Source organism: Sander lucioperca, chromosome 5 (genome assembly GCF_008315115.2).
Source record: "Sander lucioperca isolate FBNREF2018 chromosome 5, SLUC_FBN_1.2, whole genome shotgun sequence".
Taxonomy (NCBI): domain Eukaryota; kingdom Metazoa; phylum Chordata; class Actinopteri; order Perciformes; family Percidae; genus Sander; species Sander lucioperca.
Window position 1 is genome coordinate 16456413 of NC_050177.1, and position 14934 is coordinate 16471346.

General features: G+C 41.3%; 1 protein-coding gene across 2 annotated transcripts; it reads left to right on the plus strand.

Annotated features, from left to right (window-relative positions):
* Nucleotides 1-501: 501 nt before the first annotated feature.
* On the plus strand, nucleotides 502-14304 carry LOC116067517 (zinc finger protein 16-like). Of its 2 annotated transcripts, XM_031323986.2 has the most exons (7): nucleotides 502-640; nucleotides 3122-3324; nucleotides 5502-5603; nucleotides 6798-6893; nucleotides 8158-8268; nucleotides 10572-10695; nucleotides 12151-14304. In XM_031323986.2, exons 1-7 carry the CDS (start codon nucleotides 619-621, stop codon nucleotides 14133-14135), a joined length of 2643 nt encoding a protein of 880 aa, XP_031179846.1. In that variant the 5' UTR covers nucleotides 502-618; the 3' UTR covers nucleotides 14136-14304. The 2 variants fall into 2 exon arrangements, with proteins under 2 accessions (XP_031179846.1, XP_031179847.1); XM_031323987.2 differs by lacking the exon at nucleotides 6798-6893.
* Nucleotides 14305-14934: the final 630 nt, after the last annotated feature.

Genomic DNA, 14934 nt, shown 5'->3' on the forward strand with positions numbered 1-14934 from the left:
ATGACTGGGGCGTTGCCTTGAGCATCAGGTGTGTGAAAACCTGGTGAAAACATGGAGGCTACAATAATTTGCTGCTGTTTTCTTATGCGAGCATACAAACAGCACATCGTCAGGTGTTTGTGTTATCTGCAGGACAACGAACGGGAAAGGACACGGATAATGTGTTGTTGTTTTTTTATACATAGGCCTATTTATGAATAATTTGAAACATGTTATGTCTGTGTATGTTTCTCAGCAGAGGCGTTTGTCCACAATAAACAGTTTATTGTCATTGAAATATGTTCAGTGAACCAAATTCGCCTACATCAAACGTCAGTTGTCAACAACGCGTCACCAACTGGGAAACTCGGTTAGCAAAATCTGGCCCGAGTTTCCCACCTCTGATTCCGACAGGAAGGGACGTGAATGATGACGTTTTCACTCGGAAAAACGTTTTTCCGATGTCCATGAACGCACGGTTGAACTGGGAACCGTCGACGTTCCCATGCGGGTAACCCGGAAGAAAAACACAGTCGTACCACTTAGCCTCTACATCCATGGGGTAACTGGATAACTTCACAAATAAATCTGTAATTTTCTGCCAGAACGTATGGTATCTGAGTACAGAAGAGGAACAGGATGGAAGATAATATTTCAAAGGGTAATTGGGAGTAACTATTCACTATAGTACGTTAACGTTACTGTCGGAAACACTTGAGTTTAACTTAATAGCTAACGTTAAAACACTTCACTCATTCTTACGGAGGAATGATTTGTCACCTTGTTTTTTTGTTGAGGAAAACATGTAGCCTACCGTCTAGTTTACATATATAACCTTAGCTAATGTTGCTCATATTCTGTTTCTCTTGCAGGTACGTGAACGTTACACAACAATATTCTGTGTACAAAACATAACCAGGCAGCTCTTATGGTTGTTACACACGACGTTCGGCTAGGGTTATGAAGAATATCATATACTCTAAAATGATAACAGTGAAGGAGACTGGTCTTAGCATGTTGAGCCCTGAAATGACAGTTTGAGTTTGAACCATATAGAAAGAGACAATAAAGGTAATATTTCTGGTATTTCAACCATAGACTGTATATTATTAGTAAAATATTAATAAACATGTTACTGAAAGACATTGAAGTGGCAGTTAAATAAGGAGTGGTGGACGGAGTTGAAGCATTAGTTGAAATTAAAGTGCTAAAAAGTAAACCGCGAACCCAGAAAATCTGTATTACATTTATTTAGCTGACTCTTTAATTAAAAGTGACTTTGAAAAGAATACATACATAAATATATATATAAATATATATATATATATACTACCGGTCAAAAGTTTGGGGTCACTTAGAAATTTCCATTCCACTCCATTATAGACAGAATACCAGCTGAGATCAGTTGCATTGTTGTTTTAATCAGGGCAGCAGTTTTCAGATGACATTATGTGTTTACATAATTGCAAAAGGGTTCTCGACTGTTGTAGACAGAAGTGGCTGAAGAAACGCTTGAAATCCATGCTTTTTGGTCTAAACGTCATACCCAAATTAAAAGTGGTACAGCTCCCATATACTCTGACACTCTGGGGTGAGCCTGATATCATTGGAAAGGTAACACTCAAGTTTTTGTTACAAGTGTCAGGGTGATTTATTTTTATTTCCGTCCAAGTCATACATCTGTAAAATGATAAGAATACACTGCTGTCAACACATCTGACAGGTGACAGACAACACAGGGCATTAGCCACATGTCTCAGCTTACTACAGAACGAAGCCAAAAGACTCAAAAATGGATTTTATATGATTTCTTTTCTACAGATATGTCTGTGCGTTTTTTTTATTTCCATTTGAAAAGTGCAAAGAAAAAAGCCAAAAAAACTGCAAAATACAACACTTCTCAAATACACAAACACACCCACATCAATCACCTTTCCAATGATATCAGGCACACCCCAGAGTGTCAGAGTATCTGGGAGCTGTACCACTTTTAATTTGGGTATGACGTCTTTTGCAATTATGTAAGCACATAATGTAATCTGAAAACTGCTGCCCTGATTAAAACAACAATGCAACTGATCTCAGCTGGTATTCTGTCTGGAATGGAAATTTCTAAGTTACCCCAAACTTTTGATCAGTAGTATGTATGTATATATATATCAACAAGGCCCGGACCCCCACTGACATTGAATCTAATCCTACATCCTGTCCTCTGTACAAACTATATCCTAAACTTTGCACATCCCTCATATATTTTTTGCATATCCCACACTAATCCATGCAGCCTCTTTTTTCTCTCTTAATGTTAGTTATATATATATATATATATATATATATATATATATATATATATATATATATATATATATATATATGTATATGTATGTGTGTGTTATTTGTTTCTGTATTTATTATTTGTTTATTTCATATTAATGTTTAAATATGTTTATATGTATGCACCCAACCAATGCAAATTTCTAGCAAGTGCTACTTCCCTGGCAACACATCTTTTCTGATTCTGATTTAATAAGTGCATTCAACCATGTGTGTACAAGTAAATATAATACTCAGCCTAATACTAGCAGTCTTGAAGTAAGTTATACCCAGAAGTTGAAATGTACACACTTTGGGCATCTGGTGTCCTTATAGGCTGATAATGTGTTTATTAAAGCTGCAGCTGGTCCAGGGTCTAAAACAGGGGTGTCAAACATATGGACCGTGGGCCAGAAACGGCCCGCCAAAGGGTCCAATAAGGCCCACTGGATGACTTTGCAAAGTGTGGAAATTGCAGAGAACTAATTCATTCCAAATACAAATTTACCACTTTGATCTCAGAGAGACTTTTTTCTTGTAATATTACCCCTTTCTCCCAGGTCTGTAACATAATTTCTTTCCTACAGTGGCCTTAGAACGCTGTCGTAGCAGAAGCAACTTGGGTTTGCCAACATCAAGCTGACAAGAAACTCTGTGGCAGATACAGTTTCTGATCTTTCTGGAGAGGTTTACTGGTCTGGCCCACTTGAGATCAGATTAGGGGGATGTGGCCCATGAACTGAAATGAGTTTGACACCCCTGGTCTAAAATAAAAGCCCTAACAAAGACGCCCCTTGTGTTAAGATAACCCATTGCTGTTTCCATGCAGGTGCCCCTCTCCCCCTCGCCGCTCTGAGACTCCTGGTCCCCCCGATACGACTGGTCTCAGCAGCCATCTGGCAGACCGTCCAGCAGAAAGTTGTGGCTGATTATGGATTGCTCGAGGAGTTTGTTTCCACGGTTACGGACATAGTTCCAGAGCTACTCACCACTCGCCAGAAGGCCCAACTCCTCCTGGGCCTCAGAGCACGGGTGAGGAGGCGCAGCCGTCATATAGGAACTGCTGGGGATTTGGGTTTAAATCGTAAAGGTCCCATGGCATGACAATTTCACTTTATGAGGTTTTTTAATATTAATGTGAGTTCCCCCAGCCTGCCTATGGCCCCCCAGTGGCTAGAAATGGCGAACCAAGCCCTGGGTATCCTGCTCTGCCTTTGAGAAAATGAAAGCTCAGATGGGCCAATCTGGAATCTCCTCCTTATGAGGTCATAAAGAGAAAGGTTACCTCCCCTTTCTCTACTTTGCCCGCCCAGAGAATGTGGCCCACCCATGAGAGAGAGAGAGACATCATGGCTTTCAAACAAGCAAAGTGGCAGTTGGTCAAGGCCACACCCCCACCCTCCACCTTGCCCCCCCCCCCCCCTCTCCTCCTCAATAGCATTTAAAGCTACAGACACAGAAATGGCACATCCTTAGTAAAGCACATTGTGGGACTGGCTCTAGTGGCTGTAATTCTGCACCAAGACTGAATTTCGGGAAAGAGACTTCAGATACAGTATTAGGGGACCACTAAGGTCTATATAAAAGAGACTTCAGATACAGTATTAGGAGACCACTAAGGTCTATATAAAAGAGACTTCAGATACAGTATTAGGGACCACTAAGGTCTATATAAAAGAGACTTCAGATACAGTATTAGGGGACCACTAAGGTCTATATAAAAGAGACTTCAGATACAGTACTAGGGGACCACTAAGGTCTATATAAAAGAGACTTCAGATACAGTATTAGGGGACCACTAAGGCCTATATAAAAGAGACTTCAGATACAGTATTAGAGGACCACTAAGGCCTATATAAAAGAGACTTCAGATACAGTATTAGGGGACCACTAAGGTCTATATAAAAGAGACTTCAGATACAGTATTAGGGGACCACTAAGGTCTATATAAAAGAGACTTCAGATACAGTATTAGGGGACCACTAAGGTCTATATAAAAGAGACTTCAGATACAGTATTAGAGGACCACTAAGGTCTATATAAAAGAGACTTCAGATACAGTATTAGGGGACCACTAAGGTCTATATAAAAGAGACTTCAGATACAGTATTAGAGGACCACTAAGGTCTATATAAAAGAGACTTCAGATACAGTATTAGGGGACCACTAAGGTCTATATAAAAGAGACTTCAGATACAGTACTAGGGGACCACTAAGGTCTATATAAAAGAGACTTCAGATACAGTATTAGGGGACCACTAAGGCCTATATAAAAGAGACTTCAGATACAGTATTAGAGGACCACTAAGGTCTATATAAAAGAGACTTCAGATACAGTATTAGGGGACCACTAAGGTCTATATAAAAGAGACTTCAGATACAGTATTAGAGGACCACTAAGGTCTATATAAAAGAGACTTCAGATACAGTATTAGGGGACCACTAAGGCCTATATAAAAGAGACTTCAGATACAGTATTAGAGGACCACTAAGGTCTATATAAAAGCATCCAAAAAGCAGCATGTCATGGGACCTTTAAATAAGGCGGCACGATATCAGGAAAATATGCAATAATGTTGTTGACTATCTTGATAACAATATAACTTTTGATAAATAAACAGTGTACTCAGTTCTGCTGCTTTCAGTATTCTGCTAAAATACAACAAACTGCTTGTTGGATTTAAAACTAATGAAAGGAAATAATTTCCAACTTTCTTTTATTGAACAAAATTATCATTCAATTTGAATATAAAAGGCAGCACTAAAACAGAATGAAATTAATTTTTAAAGTGCAGTTTTCTACTGATATTTTCTTTCAACTAACAAAAAATCTCGGAGTGTATTTCGCAATGTGTTTGTTGTGCCAGTTGATAGCGAATACGATAAAAAAAACTGATATATTTGTGCAGCCCTAATTTTAACACAGTGTCCTTTTTCATACCTGTGAGGCTGCTTTGGCGTCTGAATTCTCCGAGACTCAAATACATTCAAGATCATTCTATTTTATAATGACCTGTTCATTTTCTCGTCACTAGGAAAATGACTGGTTCAATAAAAATAGATGTAAATGTAGTAATGCGTATAAAGCTTACAGACTTGGCCAAAGTTACCAAAAGGTGAACCGTGGCAGGAACCGCCAAATGAGATCTTTCTAAAGGAAGGGTTTTCTGCCACCGTGGTTCTGAAACCCTGTTGCTCTGTGGTTGCAGCTGATTCTGGAGCTGTGTCAGTGTGAAGCTACAGCTGGCTGGGAGCTGCTTCAGCCACACCTGGACCGAGTGCAAACGCTTAGCCAGGCATGGGCAATGGAGGTGAGTCTGATGTGTTGTCATTTTGTTATTACTTTGTAAGAGTTTAGATAAAGTTGTTTTTAAAAATAACCATGCACCCAGGGTTCAAAATGAGCACCATCTACCAGCCAAATGATGGTTAAATATATTGTGCGTAGTTTCTGTCTCCCCCCATGAGAAATTCTAAGTAATGACAGCAACACTGTCGGCGCGTCCACATGATACAAGCCTTCCGAGATCGCGCACACCCACCACCCCTCCTCCTCAACACAGTTGCTAGTAGCCAAGGAGGACACGGAGGATTAAAAAGACATGATGGACTCTTCAGAAGAGGTCATTATCTTCACTCGAGTTTCTGCGTGGGAAAGTCACCGGACGACACAATCTTCTGAACATAGTCATACTGAGAAATCCAGAGAGAGTTGTGTGGAGCTGATAGTCTTAATTAGCTTTGTAGCAACTCATTTGGCAATGGCTTGAATGTAACGGATGTTCATTAATATCAAAAAGTTACGCACTAAAGCTTTAACTATGCAAGTAGCTGCTAGATTTGCTTCACTCACCAGTAGGGCTGCACCACATGAGGAAAATTTCTCATTGTGATTATTATTATTGTTTATTTTTTTTAAAGATTATTTATTTGGGCATTTTAGGCCTTTAATTCCACAGGACAGATGAAGATATGAAAGGGGAGAGAGAGGGGGAATGACATGCAGCAAAGAGCCGCAGGTCGGAGTCGAACTCGCGGCCGCTGCGTCGAGGAGCAAACCTCTATACATGTGCGCCTGCTCTACCAACTGAGCTAACCCAGCCACTCATTGCGATTATTTGGACCGAAGATACGATTCACGATATTGGAGGGAATGATCATTTTTGTATCATTATTCTCATTTTCATTGAAAAATATTGAAATAAAAATGATTAAAGTATGATTTTTGTCAGGATCCGTACCAAGATGTTTCCTTTAGTCTGTAGGATAGGATTCGTATAATACTAAGTTGAGAACGGTTTGACACATATTTTGCCTTAAACAAATATTATATATATTGCCCCCTCCCCCGGCAGTACTTTTACCAGTACTTAGCTGGTAATGTTGCTAATTTTGAACCCTGTTCACTAGCCATTAGGCCGGTGGATGAAAAAGTACATTTTGAACCCTGCAGCTGACAATGTAATCTGCTCATTTCCTTACAATGCTCATGTCATGTTATGCAGGCTGGTGCTGCGAATATGGAAGGGCCACACTCCAAATTTGTGGATCTAGTGTATAACTTGATGAACAATCCCGACGAAAGGGGCCACTTCTTTCAGGTCAGTGTTGTTGTCGCACCTTTACATTTGTTCTGTTTATAAAAAATCAAGATGAATAGCTGACAGGTCATCCAGATTCACTGTTTCAATGACACCCACAGCATTGTAGAAGTGAGCCTTGCTTTGAGTGTGTATTCCTGTCCATGACAACAATATATTCCAATGTAACTGTAATGTATGAATGTAAACTCTGTGTCTCTCTATTAGGGGTGGAACGGTACATGTATTCGTATTGAACCGAAACGATACGGGCGTCTCGGTTCGGTACATGAATTTACACGGAGAATACACGGTATAAAAATAAATAAAACTTGCGTGCAAATGAATTAATGTGATGTGGAACTACTGTTACATACGCGTTTCTTAGGGACACCTTATCTGTAGCCCCGCCTTAGCTCTGAAGCTCCCAAGCTCCGCCTACATCATGTCGAGTCGGTCCCTTCTTATATAGCCTAGCCTACTGTCTATGGTCGGTCCAGTGAGTCCACCGAAGCAAACTAGTTCCTTCCATATACAACCAAACACTGATGTAGCTACTGTAGCTGTATCCCTTATTGCCTCGACCACAAATGGCTTCCAGGCCCATTTGCTTCGCTGTTTGCTCCGCTGTTAGCTCCGCTTTTAGCTCCGCCGTTAGCTGTTAGCTCCGCCGTTAGCTTTTAACTCTGTCGTTAGCTGTTGGCTCCGCCGTTAGCTTCGCTGTTTGCTGCTAGCTCCGCTGTTAGCGTGTGAAGCTAACGCCACAATTCGCCAACTGCTCTGTGTAACCGAAGCTGCTCTTTTAACACCCCTGCTCTGTGCATTCACATATGAGAGCAGCGCTTGTCTCCCATATCACACTAGCCTACTAGCTGATTGTCTTATTTTGTTTACAAGTTCCAGATGGAGTCTGGAGATGATGTGGGGTAGCCTACTTATTGTTTAGGCTACTGTTTACATCTTACTTTATACGCTTCAGGCTGTTGCAGCTAGCTCAGGGGAGATGGATCACACTAGGTGGTACAGCCTGAGACATGCACAATAAAAACAATTGCCTTCTGCATTTTTGTTATGCTTTTCCCTCCATTGTACCGAACCGAACCGTGATGTCTGAACCGAGGTATGAACCGAACCGTGACTTCAGTGTACCGTTCCACCCCTACTCTCTATATATTCAAGTCAGACTATTACCCTTGAATCTTGTGTCTTTGTCTAAAATCTTGAGTCACATTGTAGTCCTTGTATCTAAATATTATGCCATGTATTGTCTTGTCATGTCTTTCAGAAAGTTTTCCCTGAAGAGTTTGGTCCCACTTATGATGACGCACTTCACACCTTGATGTGGATGTTTCTGTCCAGACTCGAACAGTTTCTTCCTCTTCAAACTTTCCAACAGGTTCATAAAGAACAGACTTAAAGTGTTTACAATCCAGGGTCATGTCGGTCATCACCAGTCTTGGATAAAGTACTTGAAAGCAATATTTGAGTAAAAGTACAAGTATCTTACCAGAAAATGACTTTGGTAGAAGTTAAAGGGCCCTATTTTAACGATCTAAGCACACGGCGTGAAGCGCCTGGCGCAGGTGCGTTTAGGGCGTGTCCAAATCCACTTTTGCTAGTTTGACGGTGGAAAAAAGGGTCCGTGCACCGAGGGCATGGTTCAAAAGGGTTGTACTTAGTGTCTTCATTAATTCATAGTTGTGTTTTGGGCGTAACATGCAATAAACCAATCATTCCCTTTTTGTATTTGCTATTTAAACGACGCGGGCGCTGGACGGGAAACTGACAACTGCGTCGGTCTTAAAGTAGCAAAGACACCTGCGTCGGGCCTTGTGCTGCGCTGCACCGGGTGCAAGATAGGGCCCATAGTCACCTTTTAGAATATTACTTGAGTAAACGTCTTAAAGTATCTGATATTTACTGTACTTAAGTATCAAAAGTAATTTTATGATATTAAATGTTGGTAACTAAGAAGTAAAAGTAAAAACATATTGTGGCTTCCTTATAGTGAAGCATAATATTAAGGGTTTCCACACCTTCTTAAACATCAAGTCTGACATCAACGAAGAGAAAAACAGAAACAGAATTTTCATTTTGTTGTTCACTCCAACGTACGAAAACCTCTTTTTTGCAAGTGAAGAGTAACGAAGACGCTGAGGGGAAAAGTAGTGGAGTAAAAGTGGAAGTTTCCAGAAATATAAATGACGAAGAAAAGTACAGATACGTGAAAGTTCTACTTAAATACAGTAACGAAGTATTTGTACTTTGTTACATTACAACACTAGGTATTGGTGTTGTCATAGAGCAGGGGTCAGCAACCTTAGGCATTGGCACGCGCTGGCTCAACCAATGGCACACTTAACTAGCAATAAGTGTGCAAGAGAGTTTTTTTGGTAATGTTCCAATCCGCATGTCGTCGTTTCAAATATTTTTTATTATGAAGCTTCATTTCAAAAATCAAGTTACAAAAATGTTATTACAGTGCTTCTTTTTTATATAAACACATTTAAGGAACCAACCCAACCCACCCCGGACTGCGATCAGGATTCGGCTTGTCCTGTAAGATCAGATACCAAAAGGTGTCCAAAATAGAGGATGGATACCCAAATCGAGCCCGTTGGGGCTGGGCCGGGTTCGGACAGATATTTAGAAATGATGTTAGGGTTCGGGTCGGGCTCGGTCACATCAGCACGATAAGGCATTGAACATTTTAAATTTAAAAAAGCTTATTAACGTGTGCTTGTTGCCCCGTGTGTGCTGATGCGCTCATCTGTTGTGTGTGTCATAAGTATGAGAAAAAAAAAAGATTTTAACTGTGTCGGGCTCGGACATAAATATCTTAATGCCTGTTGGACTCGGGCCGGGTTCGGTTACTGCTCTATCGGACACGGGCAGGGCTCGGACAGAAAAATTCCGCACTCTAGTCCAAAAGTCTTTTGGTTTTGTCCTTAAGGATGAACCGGATCCTCTCAAGATGGAGTGCGTCCACTCATCTCCGTGAGCCTTAACTTCAGTGTTGGGACTTCTTTCTTTTTTCCAGAATAAGAGAATACACTTTGTTTTGCAGTGAGAATTCCATTTGCCAAGAAGCGCCGTTGTGCCAGTGTCAGTCTCTTTGCTTCATTGGATATCCCTAAAATTACTAAAACTGTATCTGGGACAATTTGAATATTTATCACCTTAGACATGAAACTAAAGATATCACTCAAGTAACCTTCTTGCAACAAAGAAAATAACTATGAAGTAAATTACCAACATGTGTGTCACATTTTTCACACAGAGGAGAGATTAGGAAAGATTTAATGTTGTCTTTCTTTGGAACAACGTAGCCTATGTTGGATTTTAAAGTGTATTAGACAATGACGTGCGCTTATGGAGCACTCCAATCCGCATTTCAAATGACCTCTTTTACAGCCATTGGCAGGAGCACTGCCTGTTATTTACGGTACTTTGATTGAGTTTTTCCCCATCCGCATTCTGCAAAAACCCGCCCTACTCTGCCTCCGATTGGCTAGTTCTTCACAGAATATAATAAAAAATAACACTGCCTGAGCAGGCTCGGTAGATGATGACAGGCCTAATGCTGATACGGCACACTGTTATACATTTTAAAATGGCACGTCATATTAAAAAGGTTTTCGATCCCTGTTATAGAAGTACATTTCTTTGACCATTTTTCCTTCCTTTCCTTTTCTTCAGGTTGTGTCCACATTTGGCGAGGTGTCCTCAGTTCTGGGGGAATGTATGGACTCTGTGTCTCGATGTGAGGAGCTCCGAACCCTGCTGCAGTATCAAACAGGCCTCAGCCAGCTGGCTCACAATGGTAAGCCTTTCTAGTTACTCATTCATTTCAATGACTCTAAACAGCTTTATTTGATCTGTCATTCCTATGCAGTCTTTTTCTCACCATTATACTTTTTTGAAGGAACATCTCCCCTCGACCCGTCTTAGATCTTTGCTCTGGTGCTGGGAAGTCTAATGGGTGTCCATCATTTTAAACTGTACCGCCTGTGGATCTGTGTGGAACTCTTCCACTGACATCGCTTCAATGCAGACTCTAAATAGGCACTTTCAGTGTTCAGATTAATAAAAACGGTATTTATATCTTGGAAGAATGGAACGTCTTTAACCCTCTGAGGACAAACGACACACTCCTACTTAAAAAGCGATATAACAAAATTAGATTTTAGACATTTATTTACTATTTTATTCATATATTACGCTACTTTTGTGAACCCAAGACTTTTATAAACTCATTGCAAGCACCAAAACAGTTGAGTGTAGGTGTGTTTTCACAAGAGATTTGAGAAATAATTTGGCTTTTGGGCCAAATGATCTCTTTACACGTTGCTCTGGAACAATTTTGGGCGTCACTATACAGAAAGCTGAGTTTGTTCTGATCATTTTGATGTGAAACACACAGGGATAGAGGTTAAATGCAAAAACCCTTAGAAGGAGAATTCAAGAAGATATCTAAAAATGCCCTCAGAGGGTTAAACTCTGCTCTAAACAGCGACTAATTAAACCTGCACTAATCAGTTTGTTTTATATTAGCAGTGGATCACAGGCCTGTGTAATGCCAAAGCTGTGGCTCGTAGTGACGTACACAGTGTGACACAGAGTGTGGATCAGGCCGCATTTTTCTGTCCGAGCCCGGCCCGCGTCCAACAGAGCAGTAACCGAGCCCAACAGGCATTAAAATATTTGTGTCCGAGACCGACACAGTTAAAATCTCATTTTTTTCTCATACTAATGACACATGTACGTTTGTAGGAAGGCATTCCGAAATGTCAACAGATGAGCGCATCAGCGCACACGAGGCAACAAGCGCACGTTAACACAGGCGCGCACCTACATAATAAGCTTTTTGAAATTTTAAATGTTAAATGCCTTATCACGCTGATGTGACCGGGCCCGACGGATCCCGACGGGCTCGGTTCGGGTATCCATCCTCTAGTACACAGACTATTATCACCCGACTCAGAAGTTTACTTCGTAGGGTGATAATGTTAGTACTGTGCATTTAGCTTGTTATGCTGCCCCCAAGTGGCCACAACTATACAACAAACAAAATAAATGAAAGCAGCTTTGAATATTTTTAGTTAATAATTAAGTGTGAGCATTCTCTGAATGATGCACTCCTGTCTACTTACTGTCTCCACTGGCTTGTAAAGATTTCATATAGCATGCAATTTGAATAATCAATGACACTTAACAGTGGGTGTTGACCTTTAGTCTATTTCACCATTTTATTGCAATGTTTGTTCTCTCTTTTCAGATGGGTCCGTGGATGGCGCCTTCATTTTTTCAGCTCTCAAACTTCCCTCTGTGGAAAGAACCGAGACAGAGAAAGCCCACACCAACATCTCGGATACTGTACTGTCACGTACATCAGGTTTGGAGAAGGAATCTTTAACACTGTCTCATACAACACAGATGAACACGGAAACGACCACAGAACATCAGACCAGTGAGATAACGGTTGATGGAACTAACTGGACTCCTGGGGGGAAAGGAACAGAGGTGCTTTCGGGAGATATAACAAGACATGAAGAAAATGTAGGCCTTCTTCAAAGTCAAGCGGAGGATGCTCCTCGCCTTCTAAAACAATGCCGTGTTCAGCTAAAAAGACTGGACACGCCGCTGCCTTTGCAGTCTCGACCTGTGAGACGAAACCGAGGCCTGAGGATGAAAAGCATTCTGTTGGAAGAGAAAAGAAGTCTTTGCGAAGACGCCTACAAATCAGCTTCTAGGAAAACCAAACCCTCCAACAGGGCTCCTTTACACGTCTCGGAGCATGAGGAGCCAAGCAGCTTGAGCAAAGACGACGACTCGTACATGGCTCCAATCAATATTTGCAGTGAAGACGACTCATGGTCTTACTACTCCGATGACGACTCTTGCCATAAGACTACTAGTAGCGGTCTTAGTACGGCTGATTCATGGTCCAACTATTCTGATGAGTCGTCCTTTGTGACTCCTGCCAGTAGTTCTACTGAAGGTGATTCGTTGTCAAATGAGGACCCTTCCTTCGTCAGTCCTAAACATGTGCCAGCTACCAGCAGGAAGCCGGGCATCTCCAACATCAAAGCCAGCACTCCAACAAAGCATCGGGAAGTCCAGTGTTTTATCTGCAAGAAGCAGGTGAATACAAGCCTGAGGGCTCACATGAAAACCCACTTCCCCACCGGGGATTACGCCTGCCCTCGATGCGACGGCAGGTTCAAACTCTTCTCATCTTTCAAGCTGCACTTGAACAGAACCTGCTTCGAGTACAGTCAGCAACACGTCGATCCGCAGAAGCCGGACGAAGCCACGAATCTCAACAAATGCGACAAATGCCAAGAGGCGTTCAGGTACAAACTTTCACTGGAACGGCACAGACTGACCCACAACGATCTCTACTGCGGCGTGTGTAGGAAGGTGTTGCGAGACGCAGCGACGTTGGCAAGGCACAAGGCTTCTCACACCCTGTTTCAGTGTAGCCGCTGTGAGGAGGCCTTCACTGTTTTTAAGCCCTTGCTCAGGCATTGCGAAAACATCCATAAAATAAGCAGGCCGTTTAAATGCAACCATTGTCCGAAAATTGTATCCAAGCTGCGCATCTTAATCACACATGAGTGGAAACATACGGGCCATCTACCGTTCCAGTGCGCTCAGTGTGGCTTGAGATTCAAAAACGACGGAGATCTCGTTTCCCACGAGAGAGTCCACACGAGAGAGAAACCCTACCTGTGTGCAGAGTGCGGCAAGACTTTCTCCCAAAAGTCCAACCTGTTGCGGCACTTGAAGTTGATCCACGGCGAGTCTCGAAATGAGAAGAAATATTCTTGCACGGAGTGTGAGAAATCCTTTAAAGAAAAAGGAGCCCTGAAAAAACACCAGAGGACCAAACACTTGAATGAATTGTTCCGTCATCCGTGCCCGTACTGTGGAAAGATGCTCTCAGCGTCAACAATTGCCAGACATAAATTAATCCATACAGGAGAAAAACCTTTCAAATGCACCATGCCTGACTGTGACAAGTACTTCAGGTCAAATTGTGAAGTGAAGAAGCATGTCCTTATGCACCACAGTACCGAGAGGCCGTATAAATGTGATGTCTGTGGTAAGGGCTTTGTAAGAATGTGTTATCTCAACGCACATGCTAAAATACACTCAGGAGAGAAACCGTTTGTTTGCCATATCTGCGGTAAAGCTTTCCCCAAGCTCTACAGCATGCAAAGACACAAAAAACTTGTACATACATTAGTAACGCATTAACCCTGCATGGTATGAACACGGATCAAGTTCAACAACGGTGTGTTACGTCCTTTTGAAGGTTATTCCATCAGTTGAATCTGATCTTGCTTAATCTTTGTCTTCTGTTTTTCCTGACATATACATTGAGATATTTGAAACTGAAATTAAAAAGATTCTGCACAAAATTCAATCATGTTGACTTTAATCTGTATTCTTTGACAGAGACGGCCAGAAAATATACTTCAATATCAAAATGACATTTTTTTTTAAGATAATGGCTTGCCTCCAAATCTGCCTACAACAAGCTGTCTTCAAAACTTGAGTGTTTGGTCTTTGTATTTGTACTTAATTTCTAGTTTGATTTGCTTTCACTAGCCATACAATCATTTTTATCTGGTGACCCTGTATTAAAGCATCCTAAATTAATCCACAATGTTGTAAAAGTAAATAAAATATGAAAAAGTACAGGGGCCGGGGATACTTCAACGACACTGTATGCATTTATTTTCTGTGCTCAAAAATATTGCCAAACTTCATACATCTTATGAAGTTATAAAAGCCTTAATATAAATTATTTATATATATATAAATGTATGTGTGTGTATATATATATATATATATATATATATATATACACACATACATTAAATCCGTGTGTGTGTGTGTGTGTGTGTGTGTGTGGCTCAGGTGGTAGAGCGTCACCTACCACTCGGAAGGTCGGTGGTTCTATCCCCATTCAGTCCCATGTCGAAGTGTCCTTGGGCAAATTGTGAATAGCGGCTTGTGAATTAAAGTGCCGATCAGGCCGCATCCGATAGAG

Coding starts and splice junctions, on each gene's coding strand:
- LOC116067517 (XM_031323986.2), top strand. CDS start 619: ATGGAAGATAATATTTCAAAGG. Junction 5,604..6,797: donor GCCAGGCATGGGCAATGGAG/GTGAGTCTGATG, acceptor CATGTTATGCAG/GCTGGTGCTGCGAATATGGA. Junction 6,894..8,157: donor AAAGGGGCCACTTCTTTCAG/GTCAGTGTTGTT, acceptor CATGTCTTTCAG/AAAGTTTTCCCTGAAGAGTT.